Here is a 9,494-nt window from a genome sequence, read left to right as displayed (position 1 = left end):
CACTTCCACACACGATCACAGACAGAAAGGGAAACATGTCACTGTGCACATGGTCATATTTGACTGTGCTTGACTAAAAATAGAAATATTTTCTGAAAATAACACAGTGCTTATTAAATACTTAAAGTATTAATTCCACACTGTACAAATAATACATTTCAGTTTTTGCATTGAAATATTGCATAGATAAAAGTATAATCAGTCAAAAAAGTAAATGTACTCAATACAGATAAACTGGCCCCTCTGACTGCACTGAAAAAGTGTCAACAATTTCACATAACTATTAGGTTAGTTAAAGAAATAATATTAAGTTTAAATAAAAGATATTAAGTTCAACTTAATATATAACTAAACTACACACCTAATGGGACATTTGTTGGCATAATGTATTTAATTCAGGTTAACGTTTCAGTTTTTTCAATGTGATGTAGTTATATTTAATATACTATATGTATACTGTATATTATATGCTATATAATTAGAGTATTATTAATGTAGATATTTATTGGTTGAGCTCTATTTTTTTTACAATTTTGTACCGGACTGCAACAAATGATAATATTTCCTGTGATTGAATATAGGCCTACTGATTATTTTCTGTGCTAATTGATTGATTGGTTTGTAAAAAATGTAGGCCCAAGTAACACTTTCCAAATATGTGCCATCGCCATCCAAACCACAAATAATTATACCACACTCACTATAGGCTACAGTTAATTTGACTGTTACTATACTGACAAAGAGCCAGTAAAGTAATCAAAGCAGAGAGGATAAGAGCTTAACATGTTAACAGGAAGGTGGAAGAAAAATGTCAACATATATTTCGCTTGCAGCTCCTTGTTTTCCCCGTGCTGTGGACTCTCCTCTGGGACCGTCTCTGACAGCTGCTGCCTGCTCAGTAACAGCCTCCCTAATTGTAACATGGCACTGTTTCCAACAGGAGACCAGAGTTCATTCATGTTTCAACGCAGAAACAGTTTGGTTTGGGCCCAGCCAAGCATGAGACACTTTAAACAGACTGTGCTTTTAATTGGCCTCGCCCCATGGGGGGTGAAAGTGTGTTATTGAGGTTGTTGGTGCTGTTTTCATGTAGTCAGCCGGTGGCACATGATCGCAGGACACCCAAGTGCTCAGTTCTCCTCTTTCTGCAAACTACTCATATTTTTCTACTTCATTTGTGAAGCCTACAGTTGCTGGGATAAGAAATATAATTGATGTATCCAGAGAATGTGATACTGTCCCCAGTTAAGGATCTACTGCTCAAAATTGTCCTCTTTTTCATCAGCGATGGAAAACCTCACGGTAAGCAACGTGTTATACAGTTGGGTTTGTTAAAATATTTAAGTATGTAACTCTAGGCCAAAGGTTCAATGTAAATCTCTTTTCATTTAAACTGTTAGTGTATTTTTATTTAAATGTTATGATGTGGGGATAAATCTGTACTCAAGTATCTGCTAACAGTCATTAAATAACTTTTAACATTTTGTTTAGTTGTTTTTTTAATTGATATCATTTATAAAATCTACCTTGGTTTTTATTGATCCTTTAATTGTCTCAAATTCAGGCTTTATCGTATGAAAATAAATTGGAAGTTAGTTTTTTCCTCCATGATATCTGACTTTAAAATCATAAAATGTCTAAATGCACACCTGGTTCTGCTGTCCTGTCCCTCAGCCAGAACAATGGCGCGAGATAATGAACCGGAAGATGCGCTTCCCTCCGGAGCTCATCGTTGCCATCCAGGAGGGGAAGATAGAGCAACTTCGTGGGCTGCTGAAGACCGGCGACGGCATCCTCCGCCAGCTGGAGGAGTCCGAGGACCGCCAGTGGAGGGAGGCCCTCAACCTGTCCATCCGCCTGGGCAACGAGAGCTGCATGGATGTCCTCCTGCAGGGGATCAAGTTCGACTTCCGGCAGATTCACGAGGCCCTGCTCGTGGCCGTGGACACCAACCAGCCCCGGGTGGTGAAGCGCCTGCTGGACCGCCTCGACCAGGAGAAAGGAAACAAGATGGACGTGCGCTCCTTCTCCCAGGCCATCTTTGACCAATCCATTGACAACTCCCAGTTTGCTCCTGGTGTGACTCCTCTGACCTTAGCCTGCCAGAAGGACCTGTACGACATTGTCGCCATGCTCACCCGGAAAGGGCACGTCATCCCGTGGCCGCACAAGATATCCTGCATCTGTCTGGAGTGTCGTAACGGCCGGCAGTACGACCTGCTGAAGTTCTCCTTGTCTCGCATCAACACCTACCGCGGCATCGCCAGCCGCGCCTACCTGTCCGTCACCTCTGAGGACGCCATGCTCAGAGCCTTCACTCTCAGCAGGGAGCTCCGCATGCTCTCGCAGAAAGAGCCAGAGTTCAAGGTCCGGTGAGATTGGTACACGTTCCTCACTTCCGGTTCATGTTGGCTGTCTGTGTTGTAACCTGACTCTCCTCCTGCAGCCTCAGTACCTGGGCCTGGAGGAGCTCTGTCAGGAGTTTGCCGTGGAGCTGCTGGGCATGTGTCGTAACCAGAGCGAGGTGACCACCATCCTGAACAGCTGCGGAGACGAGAGCCAGGACTCCTTGGAGGAGCAGGCCTTCGATGAGGGGATCCCCAACCTGTCCCGCCTGCGGCTCGCTGTCAACTTCAACCAGAAGCAGGTAGCTGGATGCTGACACTACGGTCAGTCAGAGAGGATTACAGTAAGAAGATTCAATCCATAATTTGTTCTTCCCTCTCTGTGTGTTTGTTTCTGTGGAAGTTTGTGGCCCACCCCATCTGCCAGCAGGTGCTCTCCTCTATCTGGTGCGGGAACCTGGCTGGATGGCGGGGCAGCAGGACGGCCTGGAAGCTGTTTGTCTCCATGGTGATCTTCCTCACCATGCCCTTCCTCTGCCTCATCTACTGGGTCGCTCCAAAGTCAAAGGTCACGTCACACGAAAATGTCACAGACTGCCATGAGATACAGGAAAATATGATTAACACACATGTGCATGTGGACAGAATATGAGACAATGGACCCTTGGGAACAAATTAGTTAATTTGCATTTATAGATGCAAAACATAGTCTTTCTATAGATCTTTAAAATGTAATGAAATGCTTTTTATTATTTAATTAAAAAAAATAAAAAGGTCCTGACTGGTATTTAGATGTCTTTAATCTATATTTCCAAACTATTATATATGCTGAGACATAGAAAACATATTTTTTATCAATAGTTTTTTGTATTTTTGAAAATAATTGGTAAGCTCTAGCATATTTAAAAAATAATTTAGCAAATGTGTCTCGCATAAAAGTCACGCAGATCTAGATGGCGATAACATTTAGCAAAACATTGGCCATACATTTAATTCCTCTTGGCCTTCTCCACATGGGCCCCTTTAGAGATCCATTCATCCATGTGTATATTGGCCCTAAAATCGTCTTTCTGTTTTTCACCAGGTGGGAAAGTTACTAAAGATTCCTGTGATCAAGTTCCTCCTGCACTCAGCCTCCTACCTGTGGTTCCTCATCACGTTACTGGGAGAGTCAATAACCATGGAGATGTATCGAACCAAATTTGCTTCCCGGCATCAGGACATGCTGCACAGCTCCTTCCACATGGTGTGGGTGGTCGGTGAGTTCCTTAAAGTAACCATGCCTGAAGGACACACAGGAAACTCAGTGTTTTACACTAAGGGGTCTCCCCGCAGGGTTCTTCTGGTACGAGTGTAAGGAGGTGTGGATCGAGGGGCTGCGCAGCTACTTCCTGGACTGGTGGAACTGCCTGGACGTGATGGTGCTCGGCATGTATCTGGCCTCCTTCGCATTACGTCTGCTCATCATGCTCAAAGGCTTATTCGTGTGCCATGGGCATGATGTCACAGAGGAGTGCGCTTACTTCACTCAGGCTGGTGAGAAAACGTTTCAAAGGTTAAAATACTTTTTAGTAGTTTTGGTAATGAAAATCTGTAGTACTCCTACAAAGATGCAACATACAACAGACTTAACAGAAAAAAGACAGAAAAAAGTGCATCAAATGCAATTGAAATTGATTAAAGTAATTTGCAGGAATAAGACAAATGTGTACATACATACATAAAACAGAACAAAACTAAACAGGATGTCAAATTAAATTATTTACAGTAGAATAATGACTGTTTACTGTAATAATATATAAGATCCAAATATGATACGATAAGATCATTCATCCAAAATAGCTGAATTCTTAAATGAACACTTAGGACACAAAATGGTCATTTGTATATCAATTATTCACCCTGTGTGACCTTGAATTATTAAATAGATGAATCTAAAGACAGGGAAAAGTTTGACAAATCCCAGTGAATGGGGTCTTTGTTTAACATCAGTCAAACTAAATCATTTACCAACTCTCTCACATCGTGTGAATTGTAATCCAAGTTGCTTTTATCCAGCTTTTGCTCACTACTTCCTTTACCCCTTACCCTTTCTGTCTGACTGTGTGTCCCACAGTGCGTGAGGACTGGCGTCAGGAGGACCCCCAGCTGCTGGCCGAGGTTCTGTTTGCAGTGACCAGCATGCTGAGCTTCACGCGGCTGGCCTACATCCTGCCAGCTCACGAGTCCCTGGGAACTCTGCAGATCTCCATAGGGAAGATGATCGATGACATGATGAGGTATAAACATCCTGAAGCTTAATGCTGCACATTTCTGTACTGATCACTGACTGAGGGGGACTTAAGAGCACCTGACAGAGCTGATGAGAATGATTTTTCTTTCTTTTTTAGATTTATGTTTATATTGATGATCATCGGAACAGCCTTCCTCTGTGGCATCAACAATGTCTATGTTCCTTATGTCCTCTCTCCACATCTTGGCAGGTATGATTCTGTTCTCACAGCTGCAAGGTGAACACAGTAACATATTGTTGCTGGCTTGATTTGTCACACAGTCATTCAAGCTTATCATAATGATCAAAATCAGTCAAAAATAAATGCTGTATTGTTTGTTTGTCACATCATTAATGTTTGTCCCTGAACCTGATTATCTTTCATAACGGGAATAGAAAAAAACAAAGTAGAAAGTTGAAAATAATCCAAAGAATATGTTTTTATTTCTTTGCTATTGAAGTCCATTACCCCAATGTGATTTAAAAAAAAGATCCTGTAAGTCATTATATAGAGGTACCTTCTTAAATTAATGACTTGTAGTACACTTACTAGAAGCCTGGTCAAAATAAAGACTTAGTATCTGAAAATAAGTGAATAGGTTATTTTGAGATACTAGTTTGTGGAGAGTACTTATAAGGACTTACAGGATCTTTTTGATTTCACATCACCCAGCAAGTTTCATCTTGTTTATACTTTTAATAAGGTTGTAATTGCCCAAGACAATCTTCCATTTGTAAATCCAACACAGGAAATAACATTTCAGTTTCTAAAACTAATAATACACATGATATATTTCAGCATAGTTATGTCCATTTAAAAGAGTATGAAAACCGACCCATCGTGCTTTGCTGCAGGTTTAATGAGACGTTCCACTTCCTCTTCTGGACCATGTTTGGCGTGGCTAACCAGGACTACGTGGACATGCCCCAGTTTGTAGTGGCGGAGTTTGTAGGAAGGATTCTGTACGGCATTTTCACCCTCGTCATCGTCATCGTCCTGCTCAACATGCTTATCGCCATGATCACCAACACCTTCCAGAAAATTGAGGTAAAGCGGTATTTCCTTCTGTCAGACCTGAAAGATAGGCAGAAACTAACGACTGTCACTAACATCCATTTCTCTCTCAGGATGATGCAGACGTTGAGTGGAAGTTTGCCCGCTCCAAGCTGTACCTCAGTTACTTCAGAGAGGGCCTCACCATTCCCGTGCCCTTCAACATCATCCCCTCACCCAAAGCCTTCTACTACATGTTAAGGTGAGCTTTAAAAACAATGGAAACTGCTGAGTCATCTCCATTTTCGTCTTTATTTATTGTTTTTGGATTCTGTTCCAGAGGTCTCTTCAGACTAATCTGCTGCTGCACTTCAAATTCTGAGAACAAATATCCTCCTATTCCCTCTATGGTAAGTTGAATGCTCATATTCAGCAGTGTGACTAGAAGAAAACAATATTCTTCATAATATTTGCTAAACGCTGTGATGTCATGTGTTTTAAGAGCAATGATAAGGAGCCTGAAGAGGACCAGATACCGTACCGGCAGCAGGTGATCAGAGCTCTGGTGCAGCGCTACATTGAGTCGGCACGCAGGGAGTTCGAGGAGAACAAGAGGAAAGGTACGTGAGGATGAAATAACCGTCTCACAGGAATGTCTGAGAGTCCTGTTGGGTCCCAAACAGGTGGAATCTCTGTTTCTCATACTGCTGTGCTGCAGCACCTCTTTACACCCTCTGTCTGAAACCAGAGTCCAGTCCGCTCTGATTGGTTAGCTGGCCGGCTCTGTTGTGATTGGTCAGCCGCTTAGAGATATCCCGCCCCTTAGCCTATCACGAACATTGTGTTGGAGCCAGGGGCGTCGCCTGGACCTCAAAACATTCGGGGCTTAGCCCACAGTGGCGGCGGCACTCATTGGCATTTTTCACTGCAACACTCCCCACACGCACACACACAGTATACCCGCGACTGTTACAATGAAGGCTCGATAATCAGCTCACGGCATATATGCAGGGGTAAAGTGGTATTTTTTATGAGTGGGGGGCTCACCTCCTCTGGGGGGTCCGGGGGGATGTTCCCCCAGGAAGATTTTTTTTTAAATATTGATGTTAAATGCATCAATCTGGTGCACTTTGAGAGCAAAATGAAGAGATCTATGGATACCTCTCAACACCCATATGAAGCAGAACTGTAAACAGATGTACTTTTTCTTTATGGATATTTGACTAATCACTCCCCTTTTAAACTCTATTCTTGTTTTACTGCCATATAGTATTTCATAACTGTTTTTCCTTTATTCTCTTATTTTTTTTATAACTATAATGATCATATGAAGGTGTGCCGCGGAAATAATCTTTTGAATAATTTGTGACCAAACCGTTTGAGACCCACTGAGATAACTTAGACTAAAGTTAACTATCTAAACACTCAGAGAGTCCTTTAGCTCACCTGAGTCTCTCAGTCTGAGAGGAGAGGACTCTCCTCCAGCTTCTTGTGGAACAAACAGCTCCTTATGTCCGTTAGTGCAGCTAGCTAACCAGATGCTAACAACACGGTCCATGCTGGCACCGGTCCCTCTCTCCCTCTCTCTCTCCCTCTCTCTCTCTCTATCACACTAAATGCGCTATTGCCACACACACACGCCGGGTGTTTCTCAATCGCGAGTAAAGCTGCTCCAGAGCCACTATTTCAAGTATACTACGTCATCGAGTGCCGCTGAAGTACTGTTCCAATCTCCAGCATACTTGGAAATCTACCGAGCCCGGCGTACTCCGTTTGGAGAAATATCGAGGCTGCACATGAGTAGACTTCGCGGTCTTAAAATCCCCACAATGCTTTGCGCACGGACCAATTTCCCCAAATCTGTGGCGGAAGATGTAAGGCGGGGCCTCTCATATGACGCACACCTGCACACTTGCTAGCGTGTTCCACACTTCGGTTTCCGAATGCCAGGAAGTATTCTTGACTCGCTTCTGAAGCAAGATGCTTGGCAGACATGTGCTACCAAGCAAGCCAAGCTTGAATGACACAAGCACACGTTTATTTCCATGCAACTCTCTGATTGGTCTGGTGTCATGCCTCTGTTGCATTCACTGAACACGGGAAATTACAGTGCTGCCGTCCTCTCTCGTGTCATGATGAGGTTCACGTAAAGCACGGTTAATGTATTATATTATTGAGGGAGAATTGTCCGGGGCTACAGAAAAAACATTCGGGGCTAAAGCCCCGGATGCCCAGGCCAGGCGACGCCACTGGTTGGAGCGCTAGCCAATAGAAGTGTCAGTGTTAAATAGTGATGTCACTATGTTACAGAAGAAAACAAAGGTGTCCAATGAAGGCGTTTCAGACAGGGGGGGGGACACATATTTATGTATAAAAGACATGAAAAAGTGGATTTTGCATAATAGGGCCCCTTTAAAGTGCCTCCAATGCCGTATTGTGATGGAAGTGTTCTCTTCCCTCAGATATCGGCAATCGGATCACTTTGCTGACCAAAACGGTCAGCAGGATGCACGGGGACATCAAGGTGGTCCAGCAGCTTCTGGCGGAGGGACACTCAACAAGTGGCCCACTGACCAATGCGGGCTCCTCTTTTCTGGGGAAATACATCATTGGTGCCAAAAACAATTTTGTAGGATTTAACTGCAAACCAGATGAGAACGCTTCATCAATCAAAGTGCCAGTGCACAATGGAGAGAGAGAAGGGGTTGAAGATCAAATTGAAACAGATAACAATGAAAATGTTGTTGGTGATTGTGAAGCAGAAGGATCGAAGGAGGTGACGGACTGTGATGTGGTGAAGATGGAAGAGGGGAGAGCTAAAACTGAGGTAGGGGATCAGAAGGAAGCTGAGAAGAAAGAGCAGATGGAAGCAGACAATAGAGAAAATACTGAACATGAAGTTAAAGTGGTAGCAGGGACAAGTTTGAATCATTTAGAAAAGGAGTCTAAACCCAAGGCAGGAAAAGGAAAGGAAGATGAGAAGCTGACAGGGGGGAAGGTGAGTGAAACACACACAGATACAACTCCTGACACAAATGTAAGCAACACAGTCAACAGTGAAAAGACAGAAACAAAGTCAGCAATGAACAAGTTTAAAGAAGCAGAGCTGAAAGAACAGAAAGTGGAGCCAACGTGGAAGCAAGGTCAAAAGTTTGAACTTGAAGCGGCAGGGGAAATTGCTGTCAAAGAGGGCAATGCAAAGCCTGGAGCCACAAAAACCGTCACCTCCCCAACAGGAAGCAGCCTCTCTCAGGACACCGGCTTCGGGTCAGAAGAAGGGGACGGGGCGATTGTAGGGACGGTAGTGAGGCCTTAGACATTTATAATTATTTAAAAGTGACAAGTTACACATATTGGGAAATATATCCTTGCCTATTGTAATTTGATTTCTCTGTTTTTGTACCTAAAACTAAATATAATGTGCTAATGAATGAACTCCAGAGCAGATGTCCCATGTTGTGAAAAGGTAATCTAATGCTCTAATGCTGCTAGCTTCATATTTACTGCAGACTGGAAAGTGCTATCTGACTTTTCATCTAGCGTAACGCAAAACACAATTCATTTAGCTAAGTACTTAGTTATGTGAGAAAGTCAGTAAGCAGAAACCGGTATGTGAAATAAGAAGAAACCTTATCTTGCTCTAACACAGAAAGCCTTTGACTTTCTTCTTAAAAAGTTATTTAAAAAAATATTGTTTGGCAAATGTTATCTTTAATTCCCCAATATTTTTAAACTCGTCAGATTTAGGCAATACAATTAATTTATTCCGAAAATAGATATCTATTAAAAATCAGTTTAAATTAAATTTGTTTTATAATTGCTAACATGTTCAAAAGCATCTTAAAGTCACGATGCTGAAATCAATAGGCTTTGATAAGCATCA

At 42.6% G+C, this 9,494-nt stretch overlaps 1 protein-coding gene across 1 annotated transcript; it reads left to right on the top strand.

Annotated features, from left to right (window-relative positions):
• The first annotated feature begins 1,287 nt into the window (after positions 1 to 1,287).
• On the top strand, positions 1,288 to 8,927 carry LOC117470010 (short transient receptor potential channel 2-like). Its single transcript, XM_034114527.1, has 14 exons — positions 1,288 to 1,302; positions 1,675 to 2,367; positions 2,447 to 2,647; positions 2,749 to 2,913; positions 3,430 to 3,604; positions 3,681 to 3,881; positions 4,462 to 4,624; positions 4,736 to 4,828; positions 5,473 to 5,665; positions 5,746 to 5,873; positions 5,952 to 6,021; positions 6,114 to 6,231; positions 8,074 to 8,660; positions 8,730 to 8,927. The coding sequence occupies exons 1-14, from the start codon at positions 1,288 to 1,290 to the stop codon at positions 8,925 to 8,927; spliced, it is 3,000 nt and encodes a 999-aa protein (XP_033970418.1).
• The last annotated feature ends 567 nt before the right edge of the window (positions 8,928 to 9,494 follow it).

This window comes from Trematomus bernacchii, unplaced genomic scaffold (assembly GCF_902827165.1).
Source record: "Trematomus bernacchii unplaced genomic scaffold, fTreBer1.1, whole genome shotgun sequence".
Lineage (NCBI taxonomy): Eukaryota > Metazoa > Chordata > Actinopteri > Perciformes > Nototheniidae > Trematomus > Trematomus bernacchii.
The sequence above is the reverse complement of the archived record's forward strand: the minus strand, read 5'-3'. Positions and strand labels throughout refer to the sequence as shown.